The sequence below is a fragment of the Pundamilia nyererei genome, unplaced genomic scaffold (genome assembly GCF_000239375.1).
Source record: "Pundamilia nyererei isolate P.nyererei 1_Seehausen unplaced genomic scaffold, PunNye1.0 scaffold00073, whole genome shotgun sequence".
In the NCBI taxonomy this organism is placed as follows: domain Eukaryota; kingdom Metazoa; phylum Chordata; class Actinopteri; order Cichliformes; family Cichlidae; genus Pundamilia; species Pundamilia nyererei.
Genome location: NW_005187474.1, coordinates 1,748,353 through 1,771,699, shown reverse-complemented (window position 1 = coordinate 1,771,699; position 23,347 = coordinate 1,748,353). Strand labels below are relative to the sequence as shown.

The 23,347-nt window shown below is 40.5% G+C and overlaps 1 protein-coding gene across 5 annotated transcripts in view; it reads left to right on the top strand.

Moving 5' to 3' along the window:
• LOC102201838 (collagen alpha-1(XIX) chain) overlaps positions 1-23,347 on the top strand; it is a 102,369-nt gene that overhangs the window by 52,401 nt on the left and 26,621 nt on the right. For all 5 annotated transcript variants that reach the window (XM_013911859.1, XM_013911860.1, XM_013911858.1 and 2 more), the window contains 12 exons: positions 4,005-4,049; positions 5,614-5,649; positions 9,772-9,834; positions 9,916-9,960; positions 12,070-12,102; positions 15,334-15,372; positions 15,532-15,576; positions 17,376-17,411; positions 17,912-17,956; positions 18,641-18,694; positions 19,173-19,226; positions 22,671-22,712. In XM_013911859.1, the coding sequence (XP_013767313.1) occupies positions 4,005-4,049; positions 5,614-5,649; positions 9,772-9,834; positions 9,916-9,960; positions 12,070-12,102; positions 15,334-15,372; positions 15,532-15,576; positions 17,376-17,411; positions 17,912-17,956; positions 18,641-18,694; positions 19,173-19,226; positions 22,671-22,712 (537 nt within the window). The remainder of the gene's footprint in view (positions 1-4,004; positions 4,050-5,613; positions 5,650-9,771; positions 9,835-9,915; positions 9,961-12,069; positions 12,103-15,333; positions 15,373-15,531; positions 15,577-17,375; positions 17,412-17,911; positions 17,957-18,640; positions 18,695-19,172; positions 19,227-22,670; positions 22,713-23,347) is intronic.

The following is a 23,347-nucleotide window of genomic DNA, read 5'->3' as shown; positions in this document are numbered from 1 at the left end:
CATTCTTTCTTTCTCCACTTTTGGCCTTTCTCCTCCTAATTTGAGTCTAAAACAATAAGAGAACTTTATAAAGTTGCAAACTTTATACAAAAGTGGGAAATGATCATGCACAGTTCAACTAGAAAGCAATCTTCATATTGCTTTCTAGTTGAACTGAACTAAAAAAAAAAGTTATTTTTTTTAGCTTCAAATGTAAAATTAGAATTTTTTTTTACACTTAAGTTAAAACAAAGCTGGTGGTTGTAGAGTCAGGTTAGCTTCTTAGCATGAGAAACCTTTAGGAAAGTTTGACTAAAGTAAATGTGCTTTAATTGTGAATCCAGAGTTTTTGTTAGACTGTTAAACAACACTTGAATGTGTTCTATAATATCTTTTTGACCAATTAAGATAAAAATAGGTGGTGACATTGTTAAAAATCTACTCCTGCAAAAAGAATTATAAACTCTCTGTGGTTGTTGTGTCGTAATAAAAGCATGCCTGCTTGGAGGTAGTTCTAGTGCTGTGTCACTGGCAGGTGTTTCAGTTTGGAGTCAATTGAGTGCAAACGGTGATGACAGCTGTGCTCCTCACTAATTATTTCTTGTCACTGTGCACAGATTTACTAACCAGAGGTCCTCTGGACAGAAAAGTATCAGTTGAGTCCCAAGGTCGCCTGATGTAGTCGTTTTAATGGATCACTTTGTCGTGAAAAAGATTATCTGAAGGTGTTTAGAAATATGAAATTACTATAAAAGAAGAAATGCGACATGTAGTTCTAAAATAGAAATCCTGGCCTGAGTTTATCTGTACATAGCTAAATTAGATGTCTGCCTTTTACTAAACTAGGGTCGCACAATACAATCCAGAGGACAGTAAAATTTATTGTATTGTGTATAAAATAACGTCAGTATTCAGGAGTTTCAAAGGCACAGTAGGCCCTTCAGGACACTTCCTCAGGGTAAACAAGAAGTACACACCTTTAGCATTTCTCTCCTTTCTTTGTTTTTTTGTTTTTTCAATTTGACACCACCAACGAATGTTAAGAGCTGTCGTCCAAATAACTGCCACTTTACCATTGCTTACATGTTTGTTTTTAAATGTCAGCTGAAGGCCATCTGGGCATCTCATGGTTCATTTACTGCACACAAAGATTTCTTTTGTGCTCTTTCCCAGAGAAAGGAGCTCAAAAGATCCAAAAAGACTGAATTCTAAGAGCTGTGATTGTTCTCAGGTCTTGCAGCATGTACACACAAAAAACAGGTACACTGTAAAAGTATTTTATGGGGCACTCCTCTGCTCTGTGCAAGGGGGGATATTGCATTTATAGTTATTAAGTATACACCAGTAGATCATCCATATTGCTACCAATACCATCTCTTTTAAGTGATATTGACCTGTCTTCAAATATGATGTGAGGTTTTTGCTTAATCAGTCGGGCTTCTATTAGTGTATACTCTTCTTCTACTACTTCTTCTTCTTCTTCTACTTCGTCTTCTTGTTCTACTTCTTCTTTTACTTCTTCTTCTAATACCTGCTCCATTAAGAGGTCGCTACAGTGGATCATCTGCTTAAATCTCATCCTGTCTCTAGGGTCCTCCTTCACTACATCCATCAACCTTCTCTGAGGTCTTCCTTTCTTCTGCCTGGCACCTCCATATTCAATGTCCTCTGACTCTCTCCTCTATCATATCTAACCCGTCTCAACCTCGCCTCTCTACCTTTTCCTCCAACCTTTTCCTTGAACCTGAGCTGTCCCTCTGATGCACTCATTTCTAATCCTGTCCATTCTGGTCACTGCAGATGAAAATCTGAACGTCTTCAACTCTGTCACCTCCACCTCTGCCTCCTGACTTTTTGTTAGTAGAGCTGTCTCCATGCATCATAGCAGGTCATCTACCATCTTATAAACTTTCCCTTACGCTCACACTCGCTGCCATTCTTCAGTCATTATTAGCGTATAAACACCTGTGACTATAAATTGACTATTTATACACAGGGAAAAGGTTGGGTGAGGGAGACATATTTAGCTGGTTGCAACCTGATCTTCCTGCAATCTTCTACCGGCATCTTTTTTTGATTGAAATTTGCTGGTAATATGTATGGTGTTAACCTCAGATACAGAGCTCCACTATTTATTTTGATGAACATATGCAAATACATGGGCATAAAATTAGTACGTACTTTGGAGTTTAAAGGGATTTAAGGGCAAATGTGGAGAAATAGTTTGGAAAACTGCATAATTCATGACCTACTTGAAATAATAGCATATGAAATATTCATTACCTAAATTACTTATATGTGTAATCTGCTTTTGTTGTTATGTTCAGAGGGGAAAGGGCAGCAGCGGGGACAGAGGGCCAGAACAAACAGTCTGATCTTCTTTGCAGTCGTAGCAGCGATGCGGTGTCAGCCGATGAATTATCAGTGTGAAAAATGAGCGCCATCCACCCTCACAGAAATGCTGTAATGTGACACATAGAAGTCTATTATACAAGTCAGTTTTGAATCTGCATCTTAAAGCGTGAGCCCTTTCCGAATGTTTCGGCTGCCACTCTGCCACAAAGGAAACCAGCCTCAATTACATTTCAAAGAGGTTATTCCAACATAATATATAATCTCAGTCATTTGAAGGAAGGGATTTTAAGGTTTAAAGAGTCTGTTTCTTCCCATCAAGGCAATTCAACTTTCCACCTCTTCTCTATGTAGCCCTCGTTCACGTTCACATTAAAGCACACGTACAGTAGCCTCAGAAATGCATTAACACTGATGATCAAAAGATGCTGGCCAGAGCTTTGTTGGTACATCAAACAGCACGAACAGAGGAAAGCACACAATTCCCGAGAGGAGGCACACATCAGTTCTACTGTGCCATTATTAAGTTTAATATTTACTGTACTACACTTTGTCTTCTCCCCTTTTCATAATGCTGTAATCTGAGAGAGAAGCACACACAGAGTAGGAGCATTAGTGCACACGCAGATGATTAAAAGCAATAGCTCTCAGTGAAGTTTCTTCCTCTGTCTTTGTTGCAGGCAAACGTACATGTCAAATTCGACCCAGATAATCAAAGTGCGCACACATGAAATGTCAGAGGGAAGCGTCGGGGGCGTTGCTTTGTGATTCCGAACTTTTCTTTCAGCAGCCACTGAGCCTTTCCTCTCCACAGATCTACCCAGCTGCTAACTCGGAAGAGGAGAGCAGTGTTTTTGCGTCGCCCATACTGACACATACAGTAGAAGAGAACTGCGATATTATTAACATAGCAGCACTGTGTCAGATGATGACACTCAAATTAGAAAGATGTAATCGTGTTTAGCCTGATTACAGATCTCTGCATTGTCTCACACTTCTACCATTGATTGCCGCCAGAGTATTGTCATCTCTTAAATAAGTCGATTTTACATCGGTTTTGTGTGCACGTGCGCTCGTTTCAGGCAATCCTCAATACAGAGCCACCGATGCTCTGCCAGTGGATATCTGCAGTTCTATCCCACAGAGCTTTATCCTCTTTTCTCACTAGGACATAAACCCTCTTGATGTAAATTAAACCAACTTTGGTTTGGTTCAGATTCAGGAATACATGTCATTTACATTTCAGTTTTTTCCAAGACTCGCAGATTCTGAGAGAGCTGGGGGGGTTTGTTATTTAATCAGAGAATGTGAAGAACAACTCAGAACAAAATGGTTCAAAATGTGGCTTTGTTCTGACTTTGTTTTGCAACACTGGACAGCGCTGGCTGGCTTGTCCTGTTTGCTGCTGTTTTCACTCCTCGGGTTGATTGATGCACTGAGGGACTCGCACAGCTGGAAAGGAGACAGTAAACCAAAGGAGGGAACAAAGAGTAGCAGGCCACACAGGGTGCAGCAATTAAGCAGTTTTCTTGTTGTTAATTAAAAGCAAATTAGAGACTGTGACAGGAGTTGCTGTCTAGCCTTAATTGCTGGCAGCATGCATGCCCAGCCACACCTGTTATTGCATATTGACTCATCTTGGTCCACTTTTTTTCCCCCTACGCTTTCCTAAGGGGCGGAGAGGAAAACCTGGAGATCCTGGACCCAGAGGCTCGCCTGTAAGTTATCTACTGCCACTCTCGCTTGTGTACATAGGCTCTTTCCTTTTGATTTTACATAGAAGGTCAAGATCTATAGTGCTATCGAAAATATCCAAATGCATTCGTTTCAGCTTAATAGATCATTTGTTTGGTTTGCACATCTACTCTGTCTGCCTATAACACCCAATTACCAGCAGTGAAAACAGAGTTCGGCTCAACCTTTATTAGACCGGGAATTCTCCTGAGATCACAAAAAGGTTTTTTTTTTTACTGATATCCAAATAAATTCAGACACATTAAAGAAGTTACAAATTTATTACAACTACAAAAACATATTAAAGCAAACAGTCAATAAGGCCAGCGCTGCAGAATACAAAATCTGCCCCGAAAAAGAGCAATTACACCGACATTGTTCTATGTTAACTAATTTCATGCTTTCTCGTGCTTTATTGATTTGCTCAAAATCTTCTCCCATACTGCTACAAACAGGCTACATTATCGGCACCAAACCACAAAGGGTATATTAAGGTAGCACTTTAAAATGTTTGTATTGACAAGTAGGACAAGTCTGCCTAGAGGGCCCATTGACTCCTTGAAATATGGTCTTTTCCTTAGGCGACCGAGCCAATTCCAGACGCCATTTGTGTGTTTGTGTAGTGACCCACACACTAAAGGTCACAAACACTGTGATGCGTTAAAGGAGACAGCTTGTCAGATGCTTAACTGCTCTGACGCCAGGACAAACAGGAGTGTTTGGGGATTGTGTAACTCTGATGTTTTGGGTGTCCAATTATTTTCATGCACGATTGTCTTGATTACACTCTTGATCAGAGACATAGGGTTTGTCTTATTTTATTCCATCCACAAATCGAGAGAGATTCTGTGCTGCGTCTGTTACCGGTGCCCAGGTTCAATTATCTTCATTATAATTGAGCCACTCACTGTTAAACAGTGTCTCCCACGTGTGACTCATTTTAGCCCCTGCTTCTTCCTTTTTTTTTTCTCTTTAATAACTCGTAAAGTTGTGGAACACAAAGTCGTAAGAGAAAAGAAAGGCAGGATGGAGAAGGTGTGACATTTCTAAATGGCAATGTCCTGATGATACCCTTCACATGTGCCAGATTTGCCTCCGTCCCCCGGTATTGGCATTTATGAGTCACCTGTTTTGCTGAGGTAGATCTCAGGGGCAAAATCATCTATTCAAAACACACTCCAGGGCATCACTCTCTCTTGTCCATTGGCAGCAGGACGTGTGTGCGCAGTTGAGGAGGCAGCGGTTATTTTTCAAAGTCAAATTAGCATTTGACGACAACAGGGGAGCCTGTGAAAGGCGCATAACAAAGACGCACTCAAAGATTAGCTGCCGACTAGAGGGATCCGGCCATGTCTTTATGAAAGGCAACATCAGTGCAAAGGTTAAAAAAATATATAATATATGGAAAAGCCAGTCACAGGGATATTTGCAGGAATAATTTATATCTTCATAAGGGTCAGGATAGGGTTACGATTGTTATGTATTTGTGATGAATAACATGTGCGGCGCTCGCACGAGTTTTCATATAATTGTCTTCTTATTTCGCAGGGTCCCGCAGGAGCCGCCGAAGGAGCAAGTTCCAAGGTATTACCCAAACATTTTTCACTACAAAACAAATACTGACAAGCGGCGTTTAAAGTAGATTCGAGGTGTCTCCTGCTTTTGATAAACTGGCCCTTACCTTCACTTCCAGCACGTGTGAATTGCCAAGATGACTGAGCAGTGTTCACTGTAGCAGCCTCCCGAATAGCCAAGGAGTTTAATCATCTGCAAAGTGTTGTCTGTATAAAGATGTGCCAAAGTTGTTGTCCCAAGAAACTCATCTGGACAAGTCTGACGTATGTGCCACCTGAAGTAGAGTCTGCTCTGCCCTTGACTGACTTTTGTGTGTGTGTTTATAGTCGAGAGCAGATATCCGTCTTCAGAGGTGGCACCTTTCAGTCAATTGTACACTATCTACTGTGCAAGTTAAATAGCTGTTCCCACCCTGCATCTCCTGCAGTGCAACCCAGCATGACTCACTGCTCACACTCCAAACAGACAGATGGTCATTACATACAGTGCTTTTGCAAAAAAACAAAAAAAAAACAACAGGGCCTGCAATCATTTTCATGAAGCCCAGGGGTGCTGTAGCTCACCAGAGGCTGCATGACATACGCAGTGTAAAGGGAAAAAAAGTTGTACCAGACCTCCCGTTGTCTTTCTTGTAACCTGCTTCCTTCAAAAAAAATAAAAAATAACCACCACCCCCCGCCAAGCCTCCAGTGGCCTACTTGTGATCATGCTGAGAGTGAAAGCCATTGTGTAGTGGACACCCTCTTGACCGCAGCTGTTCATTTGATGTATAGGTGTATGGTTTTGCGGTGGTGTCAGCTTGGGCCGCAGAAAACCTCCTGCTCCCTCTGCCCAGAGGAAGGAGAAGTGTCTGCTGGACAACCTTGAAAAAGAAAGTTGTCTATATGAGGACACAGTTATTATACTTCAAAACAAATGGGATTGCAGTAGATACAGATGGAGGTGGAGCGCCTATTGGGGTCGTGTGACTCAACTGACAGGCGTTTTCATGTTTGACCAACCGACTGCTCAGTTGCAGCTTTAGTGTTTATACTTGAATCATAAAATGAATCCATAGAAGTCCAACTTTTATTTGTCAGAAATGAAAATAACCCTGTGATTGTTGTCTTGGAATTTTCTTTTTTAATTTTCAAATGCTGCTTCTCTTTAATGAGACCCTTTGTTAAAAAGTTTGAACACAGAGAAGAATAAGACTCGCTAAAACCAAAAAACAGTAACAAATAATTATTGTAGAACAGATTCAGGCAGAGAAAATAAACAGTATTCTGTCCTGATTATCTGACTCTAGACTTTTAAGTCAAATGTTTCCATTGGTGCTGACAAGGAAAACGTAACTTATTTTTGACTCGTCTCTTCAGTTGTCAGGTATTATAAGTTGACTTACAGACACCCGTGTTACCTTAACCAGGTATTTATTTGCGTCCTTCCAATTTTTGTACGCAGACTTAAGCAGCATCACACTGTAACAGAATAAGCATTATTTTTAATCTAGCAAAACTTCAATGGAGACAAACAGGTCTTTATTTTCACACCCAGTAGAGCATTACTCCCAACATATCACTTCACTTATGGTGTCACACCTTTGCTAATCTGACACAAAGGTAACAGAAACAACTGGAGCAAGTTATAAGTCAACACAGAGCATTTTTGATTTTAAAACAGGCCTAGCTCCATCCTTTTGCTCACCTTCCTCCTTTAGTATGAGCAAATATGAACGTAAATATGAACTTAATCTGCTTAATTTTGAGCTTTTGGGTTTATGGCGTGTGCTACAAGTTTACAAGTGCTTGAGAAAGTAGACCTGCAGGCCCGCTCTGACTTAAAACATTAAAATGAATTCTTATTAAATGTAGCGTTACGCCTGAAGGGGACAACGCTCGCCGGAGACTAAAGCTACGTTTGCGATTAGATTAAACGTAACATTTTGATTAAAGGACATGATTAAAGCATTCATTTTAGTGCTTATGTAGATGTTAGATGAGACATACGCTGCTAAGCACTATTGTTCCCGTGCTCTAATTCTTCCATTAAATGTGCATGCCAGCCTCGCCCTTGCCATAAATCAGTCATGCCCCTACATCACGGATACGTCTTCACTTTATCATTATAAATTTATGCTTTCTGTGGCTGACAAGGAAACTTGTGTCCCAGAGAATCACTGCACGTTTTAATCTTCCATAATGAAAAACAGAACTGTAATGCATTTAAAGGAATTTAAGCAAACCGGGGACGATACGCGAGAGCAGATAAACCCTCGCACCTCCAAGAGGAATGAAAAGTAACAGTTTTCACGAGCAGCAATAATTGAACAGCGCCGGGGATTCTCCGTACCTCTCAGTGCCATCCTTGTGCATTTTTTAACTTGGACAAAATAGACGCAAGTTAGACTAAACTGCAGCTTGTGCAACATCTGTGTGAGCTGAGCCCCCTCTCACTCGCTCGCTCACTCACTCAACAGCGGGTGAATGTTTTAAAGGAGACAAAAAAAAAAAAGGTCTGCAGTGGATGATGTGCTGGGAAGACGGTGTTCTCATGAATTACATCTCCATAACTGCGTCTCCCACTGACAGTCTCAAATGGGCTCTGACAGAATGCTGCAGATATTGATGGATAGAGGGATGCAAGACAGGCTTAATTGCAGTTTGATGAGTCAAGGTTTCTCAGAGGCAACATATCACCCGCAGACACCCACAGGTGGAGCGCTTCCCTGTCTTATACACGGTGGGCTTTCTCTTCGTATAAATACAGTCATAATCTACATAAATATTGGCTGTGGCGCAGTTAATCTCGTTTGAAAGGTTTATTAACTTGTTACATACACCTCTGCCAGTAAATTGACTTTGAATAATCTTCCGTGGAGATCAAACAAAGATAAAGATATAATTTTTTTTTCTTTTTCGCCATGAGTCTGCGCCAGATTACAGTGTACAAGTGACAACTCGGATAACAATAGTTTTCCATCTTGTGTGTTACGCTGAATGTCAGTCATAACTCACCCGTTAACTACTTCCACAATTCTGTGTGCAGCATGGTGGGTTGGCGGCCTACTTTACAGCCTCCCAACGTTCATATAGTTGATTTGCTTGCAACGTCTCCGCAGTAGTGTGGTGAGTTTCCACATAGTTGATAAAGCTGCAAAAAATTAGTGCTCAAAGTCAGTTTTGCCACTTGTTCCTCCTCCCCGACTAAAATATTAATAAGACAATCCATCTGTTCATACATTGCAGCCACTGCTGACTTAATAACAGCTCCTAATTTGGATGAGGAAACACTGACTATGTCTCATTAAATGAATATACCACGGCTGTCATTAGCAAGTCGAAGGGACTGAATGACAATTATTGTCTGTTAGCGTCCAGGCTCTGTTAGTGAGCGTACAAATGTGCTGCAAACTTTCTCAGATGTCTTTTTGTCATATTATATTGGTAAACAGATGTTCCATAATGTCTTTGCACAGAGTATGTGAAGCACTCCCTACAAATCTTTACACATGTGCCACGGACAACATATTTGCTACACTTTCTAAATGTAGCCAAGACTCCAAGACTTTGCATGACAAAAAATATAAGCAATAAAGGTCATAAGTAGGTGCTGAATGTATGCAGATTGTGAGAAAGCTAGTTCCTATGTGTATACGATTGCAAAAATATATATATATATTTATCACAAATTATTCATTAACTATCTGTCTTGACCAAGGATGGAGCACATTTGTCTTAGAGTTCTGTTTATTTAGTATATTCGCCACATAACTGACAGAAAAAAATCCTGTCAAAACACTTCAAGGGCATCTCACTGGCAGTCATGAAGTGCCATCTATTGGCAGGCAGGGGAACGGCATCATGAAAGTGCTGCAGTGCAACAGGGAATTAAGTTTTTCATTATCCTGCAAGTCTAACATAACGCCACAGGCTCATGAAGCTTGTGCCACTGTGTTTCTTTTGGCCCCTTCCATAATTACAAACTCTTTTGATTTTGAGATGACACGGTACTGAATTTTTTTTTTTTTCTGATTACTTATTCATAGCAACTGTCCTTACCTAAGTTTCACTCTCAGAGCTTTGTGTCTTTGTGTCTTTTCGTCCTGCTTTGGCTGTCAGTCACTGTCAGAGATCTGCTCTGTTCATATAGGGGGAGAAGGGGGAGCCTGGAGTCCTGGGGGAAAAGGGGGAGAAAGGAGAAAGAGGAGATCCTGTACGTATTTTCCTGCACTGACATTTACAATGCCGCTGCGTTACAGAGTCATTAACCGAGGCTTCCCTCTCTCTCCCACAGGGTCAGCCAGGTGCCGAGGGATCCGGCGGCATGAAAGGACAAAAAGTAAGTCACATCAATGTCAAGTGGCAAATATGATGATTCCCTCTGTTTCTGCTCCCTGAGACTCTGAGGCTAAACCTCCTGAGTTAGTCGTCTTCTTCTTCTTCGAGTCCGTTTATCCTCCAGTGATCTTTAAAATCATCTGCCAACAAATAATGAAGCTGCCGACGATTTGTTGTGCGTGTTTGTTTTTTACATTTGCAATTGTTTGTATCATTTGCTCCTCTAAGCATGGTCCAGCTCATTTTCTCATTACTGACAGGTTGTGTGTATGCGTGAGAGTGTGTATGTGTGTATTTTTGTGTTTTCTACGTGTTAATATAATAGAGTCAGAGCAATAATTTGCAGAAGAAATCTCTTGCGGTAAAGACAAACAAACCAGGACCAGAGTTCTCAGTGGCGTCTGTACGGTATTTTCTTTAATTATCTATCTCAGTGTGCCTCTTTATGTGTCACTAAGCAGGAAGTTAGGTCTAAAGAAGAATGAAGTATTATTGTTCAAGCAGACAGAGCAATTTACATATTTTTACAGTAGCTCCTGACTTTTAAACTGTAAGAACTTAACAAATACGCAACAAATTATTTTACCGCGTTGCCCTATTTTCCAATTCCTTTACATACATTCAAAAATGATTGCATTCTGTCATTTCAATAGGTAGGCACTGAGAGGTAGGCACAGCTTATAATGCATGCAAAACTTGATTTTGAATAGATGTATGTGGAGTTCAGTTGATTGCGTTTGTTTCTAAAGCAGTCATACCTGCAGAGGTGTGAGGCTGGAGCTGAATTGCTGACATTTCCATTATATCAGTGCTGTCACGTTGATCCCGAGTATGTATAATTCTGGCTGTGTTCTGCATATTATTTTAGATAGCTGGGAAAATTGAAGTTTTGTTCTGATGCTGATGGTGCCAGATGATGAGCTGTTGAATCACCAAAACGATTAAACTCCTCGATTAGGTTTATCGCACTCAAAATTTGCACAGCAGTTCATACAGGTGGGGGTATTTCTGTCAGAGGTGCAGCCTGGCCTCAGTAGGCTGTATTGGCAGTTTGATCCCCTGCTCCTTTGGGACTGTGAATGGGCATCCAACTAACTAAAACGATGCTCGAAAGGTTTAAGGACAAACGTTAAACACGTGAAACTTTGTGCAATTTTTTTAGTAGGAGAAGAAGAAAACATGAGCTGTTCATGACAGTAGAGGGAAACTTGGTACTATGTGGCCAACTGTATGGCTGTCCATCCCAGTGCTGTCAAGCTATTGCACTAAAAGTCAAACATTTGCTTGTATTCCAAGAGGAACAGTTAAAGGATGACCAGAGTCTTTTGATATATGGCACGGGCAGCATGGAAATGTGAACCATATTTCTCGAAGTCTTACAGTCCAAAAGTCAGCCAGATTCATCATCGGGGAACAATGCATACCTCTGTGCAATTTCATAGCAATCCATCAAACAGGGGTATTTCTCTCTGGACCAAAGCGATGGACTTACTGACATTGACATCCCAAGAGCCGTGCCACAAATGAGTTGTGTGACTTTTTTTTAACTTGTAATATGTGGGTATTTTTAAACTGACATTTAAATCTCTGGAAACCTTTTTCTGTTAAAAAGTGGTAAGGTACAACATGTGTTTGTTTGGGGTTTTTTTTGCTCTATTACAACCACAAAAATTGCAGTTTGTAAATTGCAAATGAAAGAACTGACGCTTCCACGTGCTTTGCCAAATTGAAAGGTTCCCCGGGGCACTTAATAAGCCTATTACAATGCTCATAGGTTACATGGTATGGACATACACAACGTTAATTAGCATTCTGTGTGAGACACCTGAGAGGCGGTATCCCAGCACGCTCTTTAAGGAGAATTATGTTTTGTTTCTGCTCGTCTTTTGGCTGTGGCAGTGTTTTCACCAAAGACTGCTCATGTTATTGCTTTCTTAACTGTTGCTCTTAAACCTATTGATGTAGTTGTTCCAGGTAACCTGTGGCAGCTTGCTTTCAGCACTGGTTTCTCAAGTGCTTTTTTATGTTCCTTCTTTTTTGTCACTGCCAGCTTGTCGCTCTGTCACCGTCATAAGCAGCCACTGATACAATGTTTCTGTTGGATTTTCAGGGTGATGTCGGCCCTCCTGGTCCTCCCGGTCCTGTAAGTAAATCTATGCAACCCCGCCTCACAGAAATAGTCTTTACTATGAGTTGGCATGAAATGGCATTCTTAGGTTTCATCCTGAGAGACAACACACCGTGCTGGATGAGTCACGAAAGCATTTGTTTGTACTTTTTCTTTGTGACGAACACAAAAATATGTCCGATGTTTGTACGTCAGCGAGCTGCTCGTAATAGAATTTGGGAACCGAGGAGAAGAAATAAAGAGCGGTGCAGTGTTTACCTTTGCAGTCACGCCTCGACCATGGTGGCATGTCATCTTGTAACCAATTTCCTTTCTTTGACAGTCCTCCAGCTCTGTTCTATCATTAAATATATACTTTTTCGTTCTTTCTTTCTGACTTTCTTTTTTTTTTTTTAATATGAGCAGGGGATCAGTGTTGATAAAGGGCACCAAACATGGGCAGCCTTTTTAAGGCAGATGAGATTAGTCATGTTGAATTTCTCTGGAAATAGCTCCCTCTTTTTTTCAGATAATGAATTCACTGATAATTGGCAGCTCCCTGTGAACTATAAACCACATGCATATCTGGGAATTGTGCACGGAATAGCTTTCACGGCGCTGAAAAGCTACGAACTGTGACTTTTTGTGTGTCTGGCATCCACAGAACGCATTTGCACTCAACAGATGTTCAAATCCTTCGCCTGGGAGTCTTTGTCGTGTGAAGTAATGGGGGTCACGCGGTACACGGCCCGCTCGTGGTGCTCATAATTTTAAATTACAGAATTACAAACCATTACAAGCCCCGATCTTACTTTTTTTCCCATTTGCGCGACAGTTTCAGCTGAAAGGCAGATCAGAAACAGAAACACTGACGTCACAGTGGATGTCTGACATATGCTGAAGGTGACACAGAGTGGGTGGCGCTGGCATGATAGAACTCATTGCTTAGACATTTTAAAGACAAAAATACACTGTGACGAATCAGGTAAAGATCTCTGAGGCGGCAGTAATGACTCCAAAGGGAGGCAGCAACTATTTGTAGCCTTTTTTTTTTAAAGGAAAGAAAGAAAAAAGGATAAAAAAGTATCAAATGAAAACAGTCTCAAAGTCTTTGTGTCTTAAAAGACTTTGACATTTAGAGGACTCGGCCCTAATGGGTTTTGTTCTAAAGATCTGCTTCCTATTGAACTTCTGAAGGCTTTAGACGTGAGCTTGGAAACAAAGTTTGATGGCTTTGATTCTCGTTCTCACTTTCATTGCTCGTTAGCAAATGATTCATAAGGAAATTAGACAACTTAATTATAGAGTGAACAAATATCACTCAATTTCTGCTGGTTTCACTGGTTTCTGTGTACCCAACAAAAATGTAATTTGATAAAAAAATGTACGTCAATGCAAGTGTCGCTTTGTTTATTTGTTTGAATTTCGTTTCTACTCGTGGATTAAGACTTTTTCTATCGAAACAGAAATAGAAATTGTGTTCATTGTTGTGTAGTGCGGTGTGGGCCACCCAGGATATATGAGATGTGTACTAGAGCACACGGCAGAGAGGAAAACATTAGTCATTTGATAAATGAGGCTATTTGAATATTTAGTACCAGGCTCTGTCTGTGCTCTCTGCTTTCCCGTGGCAGATAATTTTGGCAGTTAAACATTGATTTCCCTTACACAGCAGAAGCGAGGGTTCAGATCATTACCCTCCCTTCATAAACCTTCTTGTGCCTGTGTTTATTAGTGACAGGGAGGAGCAGTGCGCTTACAGGCATGCATGGTCATCACTTCCCCCAATGTCCTTAAAGTGGCAAAACAGTCTTTTTAGCTCTGAGACTGTGCTGTTTTTTATTGTCCCCGCCTTTAAAATAGAGCTTATAATCTATTAAACTGAATCTGTTATGCTAGGTTATCTGTTATGCCAAATTTGGACAGAAATTGAGTCACATGTTGATGACAATGAGTAAAGACATTGAGAATATGCAAGTTGAAGGTTGACTGATTGCGCAGGGATGCGTTCGAGGTTTCAGTATCTTTGTCAAAGCTTAGTTTGACTATTGTTGCTAAAGGAAGAGAAATCACCCCAAGGTATGTAGCCTCTTTGCAACAAAATTTCCAAAGGGCTTAGAGACACATTTAGTAAGGAAATAAGAACAGCTGTAACAGCTGGATAGAGAGGAAAAAAACGATCAAAGTTAAATGAGAAACAGTCCGGTTACTAATGAAAATGATGTCAGCTGTAGGCACATGCAGATATCTCCCACAGATATGGTTTTTAGTCCCCAGATTGCTCCTGTTTCCTCTTGCTTCTAATATCATTAAATCTTGCAAGAATGACCAGGTTATAACTGCACACAGGCGCAAAACACATGGTTAACACAAGAGGCCTGAGGACATTCAGATATAATGAGTTCTGATGATTGCAGATAGATGCACTAGGCCTGAAACATCAGATCCACTTAAAAACCTTTTGTCCACTTTATACCAACATTTCTGTGGTGAAGCTCATATCCAGATTGTATCTGCATCTGCACAGATAGGTCTGCCTTCAGTAAATGTCTCCAGTGTCAGCACTGAAATGTGATTGTGAGCAATCCAACTGAAACAATCGCTCGTATCATCGCCGGCTGAACCGCGCCACCTCTACTCTTTGTGCATGCTCTCAAAGGCAATTGTGGTCTTTTGTGAAACTGGATTTTATGGAAAACATCTTTATTTTTCCAAAGCGAAGGATTTTGTGGAGTCACACTTTTGCATGTTTACTCGTTTTCAATTTGTCAGCAGTTTAGCCAGTTCGCTCACAGGTGTATCGACACGTGCACTTTCATTTCAAACTATAATCTGATTAGATGGGGAGTGCGTTAATGGCGGGTCTAAGCGACAATATGAAACTTAGGAGCTCCGTACAAACACTTTGATTTGCGACTTTAATTTCGGTGCATCAAGTGGTCTTGACCTCGTGCTTTTCGTTTAATTTTGTTGTAGCAGGCTCTGCCCAGCTGCACTGTCACCCCATCTCTGAGCTGTATTGAAAGTATACCGCGAAAGAGAAAGGAAAAACACAGATTTAATCTTTTCTTATCTAACCTGGGTTCAGACTGGTGGCAAGAGAGCCAATTGTGAATTAAATAGGAGCTGCCACTCATGCATTCTTAAAATATTCAGTAGCTCAAATCACTTTGTTTCATTTTATTTATTTATTTCAGTTTTCACTTGCACTAATTGTGAGATCAATGAACTTTTTAGAGAACACTGTGTCTTTTTCGTTACTCCTAGGTGATGACAGCACATGGATTAAGACAGCTTTCTGGAACTGTAAGCAGCTGTTTATGTCACCGAACATGAAATGTTTATGTAGTGTCTTATTTCCTCGAGCTCCTTGTTCACACTGCACACAAAGTACGGTACAGTCAAATTTTAAAGTCATCTGCTTTCTCCTGTTCTTTTCTGTTTTCTTTTCTTTTCCTTTTTAAGGACGAAATGAAGGAAAGAGCCCTAAAAGGAGAAAAAGGAGATGAGGTGAGATTTTCTGTCATTATTAAGACAATTTAACAACAGGAAACTAAGCATTAGGTCTCAGACATTGCCTCCAACACCACAGTGTGAAAAACACCAATTTCTTACGTAGCGTCAACAAAAGCGGGACTGACATTTGATTTTTGAAAGAACAATGGGACTTCACCTACTGTGCAGTTTCTGAGTTGAATTTCATCCTTGCGCTTTGTAAAGAAGCACAAGGTGAGCCGCTGAATAAATTGGCATGCAATTATTGTTTGGACCTCAAAACAACAGACTCATCTACTGGAAGCAAGCAAATTACAAAAGGCCACTGACGCAGCTATTGGCCAAAACATCAAAAGACAGTCAGCTGAATGAAAAGAGAAAAAAAACAAATCACAAGCAGAGATGCAGAATCAGACTGTCTTTGTCAGTGCATCAAGTTTTAGAAAATCTATAATAAAGTGTCAAGTCTCTGCCTTAATTAAAGTATATTTATGTCGATGCTGAAAGAATCACATGTGAAATATTTGAAATGGAAGGGTTCAAAAGTAAGTGGACACGCCCAGAAGAGCGGAAGAGTGGAGCTGCTTGTCAGATTGAGGCATAAAGAGGTCATCATTCACATGAAGGAGATCCAGAGTCAGAGAGGCGTCAGAGGTTGTTTGCCGTGAAGCAGCACAAAGTGGGAAAATAACTGGTACACAAATATCGTTGATGGCTGGGAAAAATATTTTTGTGGTGTAAAAAAAAAAAAAAAAAAAGCCCATTTGTAACTGCACGGCAAGTGAGAAATGTTTTCTGTGTGTCAGCATACATGTGTCCCTGTCAGTGATTAAGACAGCATGACCTCAGAGGATTCAAAACAGGATGCAAAACCATGGTAACCCTGCAAATAGGAGAGAAAAGCGTGCAATTTACAAAAAAAACAGACCAAAAAAAGAACAATAGGAAGCTACGAGAGCTGTGGAACAATTTTCTGCAATGACACAAAATGACACAAAATTAACCTCAATCAAATGCTACAAAGAGGATAATGTAGTGGGGAGAAAAAAGGAATAGCTCAAAAACCAAAGGTCATGTGACCTCATGTGTAAAGCATTGGAGCAGTTCTGAAGTGACAGTGCGTACAGGAGCATTATGTGTGGTAATATTCAGAAAAAACATCCTAAACATAAAGTAAGAGAGAGCTTTTCAGGGTGAAGAGTGGGACTATCCTCAAGTGACTGAGTCAAATACTCTAATCTAAGTGTGATTGAGGATGCAATCTGCTTGCTGAAGAACAGACTGGATAGCAGACTATCAGCAGAGAGACCACTCAAAGAGGAAAGTGGAAGTATAGGGAAGGCCTGGAGACTGCAGCCGGTCACTGAGTATATCAGCCCCCTGCTAATCAACTCGTAAACACTGAGCACCGTGTTTGTGTCATAACAGCGACACATCATAGTCGGAGTCAAATTAAAGCTGAGAATTGCCACATTAATCATATTTCGGTGTTTCTTTGTTGAAAAAGCCAGAAGAACAGTGCAAACATTTTTAAAAAATTGCGTTTTGTTTTGAGGCCAGGGGAAAATTTTCCCCCCTTCTTTTTTTTTCTCAACAGCTGCTGATTTTATTATATTCACATTCTCAGTGCAAGAAAAAAGCTAACTTGGCAAAGGAAATATTCTGTGTTTTAACCTTCACATCATATGCTAACTTCACGAAAGTCCTTGAAGACTTTTTTTTTAAACCTTAACCACAGTCAGCCAGAGAAATGGCTTGGATCTTTATACACATCTTGAGAACGGATGTTTTTCTGTTTCCTTTACTTTCTGCAGGGGGAGAGAGGCGCTCAAGGACCGCAAGGCTTCAAGGTGACTTATCAAAGACTTAACCTTTGCACTAAAACTTGAGTATCTACTGCCAAGAAAATAAGGCTACAAAATTCCTTCCTGTCCAACGTAGTACTCTCTGTAACTCTCCACACAAGCTCCACAGTGTTTGTACACCAGTAGTCGCAGCAGGGTATTACTGATTTCTCTGTCGGATTCTTTTTTTTTTTAGAAGGGATCCTTTCTTCGGTGTATATTTGGTAGGTTGGCAGTAACCCTACAAAGTCCAGTGATGTTATTGAGCTGTTACCGGAGGGTACCGTGCTGCACAAAGTTTCTTTCTGTTGTTTAGGTTTCACCAAATACTCCAAAACATTCATGGAGCACACAAAAGTTCTGCTGAACACTGAACTCAGAAAGAAATCAAATCTATGTAGTTTTTCTCTCAGCGCTGTATGACAAAGCACAGAGGTCAAGATGTTTTTCCTGCAGTTTCCTGCCTCCCATGTGCATCTTATTCACCCTTTTTGGTGATTTAACAGGGAAATATGGGGCCGCCAGGACTAAAGGGAGATCAAGGACCAGAGGTGAGGCTTTGTGTTTATCTCTGGGGTGCTGTGCCATTTAGAGTAGGTCAAACTTTGATGTCTAAAAATGTGCTAAATACAAGGTAAAATGATACACGTATAGGCATGAAAGGCCATTATAGCTTTGACCGAGGAGCAGAATAACAAGAGCTGCTGAGGTTTTGGTCATTGATGGAAGGAAAATAAAGTAAAATGCACTGAAATTCAGAGTTCAGTCCAAATTAAATAACTCTAAATCTGCAGTTTTGGTGTTTCTAAGCCTGTTTTGTAAATGTAGTCTTTTGAATAATGCTCATGATGATATCAAGTGTTAATTAAGAAGACTCTGTCTCAGTGCTACTGTAAAAGATGTACTGTGAGATAAAAGCCAAGATACAGTAAAAATTCAGTTTCCATGGTAACAGATGAATCATTTAGATCATCCTCACATATAAAAACAATACAGTTCAAAATGGAAGTGAATATGAGAAGCTTTTACAGAATAACAGCGTCGCTTTAACTTGAAATATCGCATGCATGCAAATATACTGCTGCTCAGGCAACGTTTCATGAAATTTTTTGGAAAGTCAGTGTTTGCGTTGTAGCTGGGCTGGGCAAGAACACCCAAAGGCCAGAAATCATATCTATGACCAAACAAAGAGAATCGAATATCCATAGTGTTGGTTTTCCTTTGTGTTTTTCCAGGGGAAGCAAGGCCCTCCTGGATCCACTGGAGCCCCAGGACTCCCGGGCAAGCCAGTAAGTGTTCTGGCATCATAAACACCAGCACTTCATGTCAAGTCTTCCTTTTTCTCATCGCCTTATCTGTCACCTTGCCGTATCGTCCTCTTTCTTAACGCCGCCAGCCAAATAGAGAGATAAATAGATAAACCTCAGCAGGCAGAGATAGAGAAGAAGTAGGGGAGAAAAGTCCAGAATTTTTACACAGACGATCAGTAATCAAATTTAAGAATTAATTAGTGGAAAGAGGCAAATCTAAGCGCTTTATGCCGGGAATGGAGGCAGAGGCCCAATCTGTTCTCCACACCTGCTTCGGTAATGAGCATCTGTCTTTATTCAAAAGCAGGGAGGGAAAAGAGGCATTTCATAAATCCTGGCTAAGGGAAATTATGTTGGAACACAGCAGCCTGCTGAAGCAGTGAGGAGGAGGAGATAAATGTGTGTGAGAAGATGAAGGCCTGGTGATAGATGTGTCTCTTTTCACCACTATTTACAGGGCTCACCAGGGGAGCCAGGGGTACCTGGGAACGATGGACTGAAAGGAGAAAAGGTAGGTAAACTTCAAATCAAGTCCTCACCTGAAAGCAAAGAAAAATGAAGCTATGATGTTTTATTACAGGTTCAACATGCCAGCCAACTTGCAAAGATGCCTTTTAGATTACTTGCCCTTCGTCCAATCCTCAGTCATTGTGTAACTTTGTGTTCCTGTCTCCGGTGCCTCTCACTCCTCTGTTTTTGCACACAAATGTTTTTTTCTTCTTCTTGCAGTTATATTCCAAACACTTTGCTGAAAGTGGCAAACTAGAAAAGTGGAAAAGTGTGCAGCTGACATGCATATTTGATGGGGTTTGTTACTTGTCAGAAAGAATGAAGATGCACTCAATTCTCCCCACCCACCAGAGTCACTCTGTTATTCTCCAGAGCAGAGAAATAGACCTAGAGTGCTTAAGCCTCCTATATTCATTCACATAAAATGCTTAAGCCTCGTTTTTTCCATTGTATAATCCTCCTTTGTCAAATTTGCTATACTGACTCCAATCTAAGAGGCACTTCATTCGTGTGGCGCTCTATGAATAAATAGGAGAAAAAAATAAGCAGCGTCTGTGGCTTAAATATGAGGCTGGGGGTAGAAGGCAGTTAGCGTAGCATAGAGTAAAAAATGTTAGCAGATGCAGCAATTAACAATGTTTATACATACATATATATGTATATTCTTATTAGGAACTTTAAAGATAACTAGTAAATATAGTATATTGTCAGCTTAATCAATCAAGCAATCGTGACTTTTTTAAAATGGGACTTTACTGTGGAAGACTGTCTCTTGAGCAGTAATAGCTGCTAATATTATTGACAAAACAATAAAATGCTACAATTCTTTCATTTATTTTTCAAGCAGTATTTTCCAAAAACAAGCAAAAAAGGAAAAGAACAGCTATATGAATGCTAAGCATGGTGGCAGTCTTTACCCAACAATGCTGACATGCTCATTTGTAGCAGCTAGTCATTACCACCATGCTAAAAATTGATAAGTATCAATAAAGCCCTGTTGAGGTTGATAGCAAAGGCATAGCAAAGAACAGATGAGGAACAAAGTAACTCACTCAGTTAAGGTCAAACTTCCTGTTTTAACAATAAGACAGAGCCCAGGTAAAAATTGGCATCTGTGGGAGAGATCCAAGGAGAAAACTGCTGACCAAAAAGAAATAAACATCTTGATGATCCCTAAAATTTAAGAGGAAAATCATTCTCTGAAAATTTTCAAAGCTTTCAGTCCCTCTGCATCTGCCATAAAATAAACATGCCATTTCATAAAAAGATCACCGTAGCAACAGTCAAACATGGTTGTGGAAGTGATTTAACAAGGGGAGCAGTTGTTTTTTTCACATAGGGTCAAGTGGGTTTGGATAGTTTTTTTTTTTTGATTATTTAAAACATGTGAGTGTGACAAATATGCAAAACAAAAGGTTCTCCCACTAACATGATGCGCTGGTGTTGACATCGTTCACATGTGCATCCTTGCATCTTCTCACCCTTTTTTTCACCTCACTGTGTCTAACTAACACTGCACTTTCTTTGGCTTGTTAAGAAGACAGGGCTGGTTTAATGTTTTTTTTATGGAGAAATTTCTAAATAGCATCTGTCTTTCTGTCTGTAGGGGGGCTCTGGTGGAATGATCGGCCCACCAGGACCTCCAGGTCCTAAGGGTGAGCCTGGCGAACCTGTGGGTGGATATATGGTGGGTATTATATCAAATGTAGACAGTAACCTCACCTTGTTGGGTTCAGCTCTGAAGACACAGGATACAGCATTAAAAACTATTAATGCAGTCCAATAAAACAGCAGATGGAAACACAGGAGACTTTCAGAAATGCAGATCACCTGCAAACAGCTAGAGTAGCAGCAGGCAAGTTAAAGAAACTAGGTCCTCCAGCAGCGCAGATGCAATGATGTTATGAAGTAGCAATATCATTAGATAGTCCACCATCACATATCCCCATCCTGGATAATCACCTATCCTCGTAATTGGAGCACATAGCTGTTCAGTTTCTTTTATAGACATGGCTCTGCATATAGAAATGTTCATTATAGCTTTCCCAAAGAGGCTGTGCATGTGCAGCCACAGCCTCAATCCCGGTTGATGGCACTCGCACTTCTCAATCACCTGTGGACTTCTGCAGCTTTAAACAGTCGTGTTTGTTTGTGTGTGGAAACACCAATCTGAACATTAAGCCCAACAGCAGACCTACTGATCAAGCAAGCCAAGGGTACCGTGAGCAGAGTAATAAAGGAAAGATTGTGTTCAGGCCGACGTATTTAAACCTCTTAACATTCTCCTGCACTGGGAAAATTGGAAAGGGATTGAAAAAACACGGCTGTGGGTGTCAAGATGGGGTGTTTACCACGTGAAAATGACCTCTCACAGTGTTGTATGCAATAGGTGAAAAAGCTAAACTAAGAAAAATGGCTTTCATTTAAAGCAGACATATTTCTGTCTTTTGAAAATACCATTAGTGTGCGGAGATGTAGGAAGAAATGTCCTTAGCATTTATGGACGTTATCATATAAGACAAAGGTAAGGGAAAAGGAAATAAACAAAACATATCTTTAATGAGTTAGCCTGCTCAAGCAGCTAAGGACAAAGCCACTTTTATTCATGCGGGTATAGCGCCACAGCAGGTAGCGCCGCACATTTGATTTGGCAGATTTTTGTATTCAGTGCCCTTCCTGACACAACCCCAAAGGAATCTGTTTCTCCTTCCACGATCGTTTCCTTGTTAGGCAAATGTATAAACTACTGAACTAAGATGTCACACACTTTGTTGAGCTTGCCTTCAACTGAATAATAACCAGCTAAGTCTTTGTACTTTAAACATGCTGTTTATATAAATTTCTATAAATTTATGATCTACTCTCACATACCGAGGGAGAAGTTCTGTTTCTGTAGAGTGGAAGTGCCCCACTAATGTCATCAGATCTCTTTGGTTTCAAAAGTTCTGTACTTCCCAAACTTTAGTGTTTTATGTTTGACTGAACTGGTCCATTTCTCCCCAAAACTGTAAGAACTGCTGTGTTGGCTCAAACCCAGCTTCTGCCCAGCTAATTTACAATGTAGGACTTGCACCAGAAATACATGCTGACCACAGAAATCAATGTCTCATCTGGATGGTACAGTAAATAATGCCCGCACCTCGATTCCAATTAAGGTTTTTTGTTTTCTCCCTCACCCCCCACCCTCTCTGTGGTACGGCATTATCACCTTGCATCTGTACAGTGAAACTAATCAAATTGTTGTAAGCAGTATTGAACATGTGCTCATAAGGCAACACTGTAATGTGTGTAGCTCATACTGATTCAAGACTCCTGTTTGAATTAAAGCACTAGGGCTGCTTCTCGGGCCTTACCTCAGTTCTCAAAGAGAATTGCTGATCAGTGTGCAGTGAATTTCTATTCTAAAGTCTTCTTTGTTTTTTTTGTTTTGTTTTTGTTTTTACAGGGGGACGGGTTGCCTTTAACTAGAGGGTCTCGTGGACCTAAGGTAGGTCCTCCAACATCACCAAATAAGCAATAAAAAGTGAAAAAGAAACAATTCAGCTAAATAAATTTAATTGTACTACAGAAAAGAAGAAGTTGTAACAAATAGCTTACCTGGCACGAATTCCAGGATAGCATGAGCTTGAAAATGTGTCACGGGAATGAAAACGTCCACACTTTGCTTTGTTCTACAGAACCTGACACCGACTACATGTGTCATGTTCTGTAATGATGTAACATTATGTAATCCTAGGCTGAGACCTTAGGGCTCTGTGTGGCTATCTGAACACTTTGTTCAGATCTATTGGTGCAATATTCCTCTGTGGGAAAAAGTAAGTGCAGCCTTGGCTTTACGCGGTAGCGCTGCTCCATTTAACTTCTTATAGTGTGTTTTGCATCATTGTCCTCCTGGTCGTACTGTGCCTCACTCAACTTCTTGACCACCTTTCCATGTAAAGTTTCCTAATTTGCAAAATGTTGCTCTTGCATGCAGTGCCCACGTTAAATCCCCTCCATAAGCATTCCAGTGAGATTCTGATAGGATCTTGTGTGTAGTTTTTATTTGGCCAGACCCTTCTTTAACCTTTAATTTTCTTCTTTTTGAGCCATTCTTTGCTAAATTTACCCGTATGCTTGAGG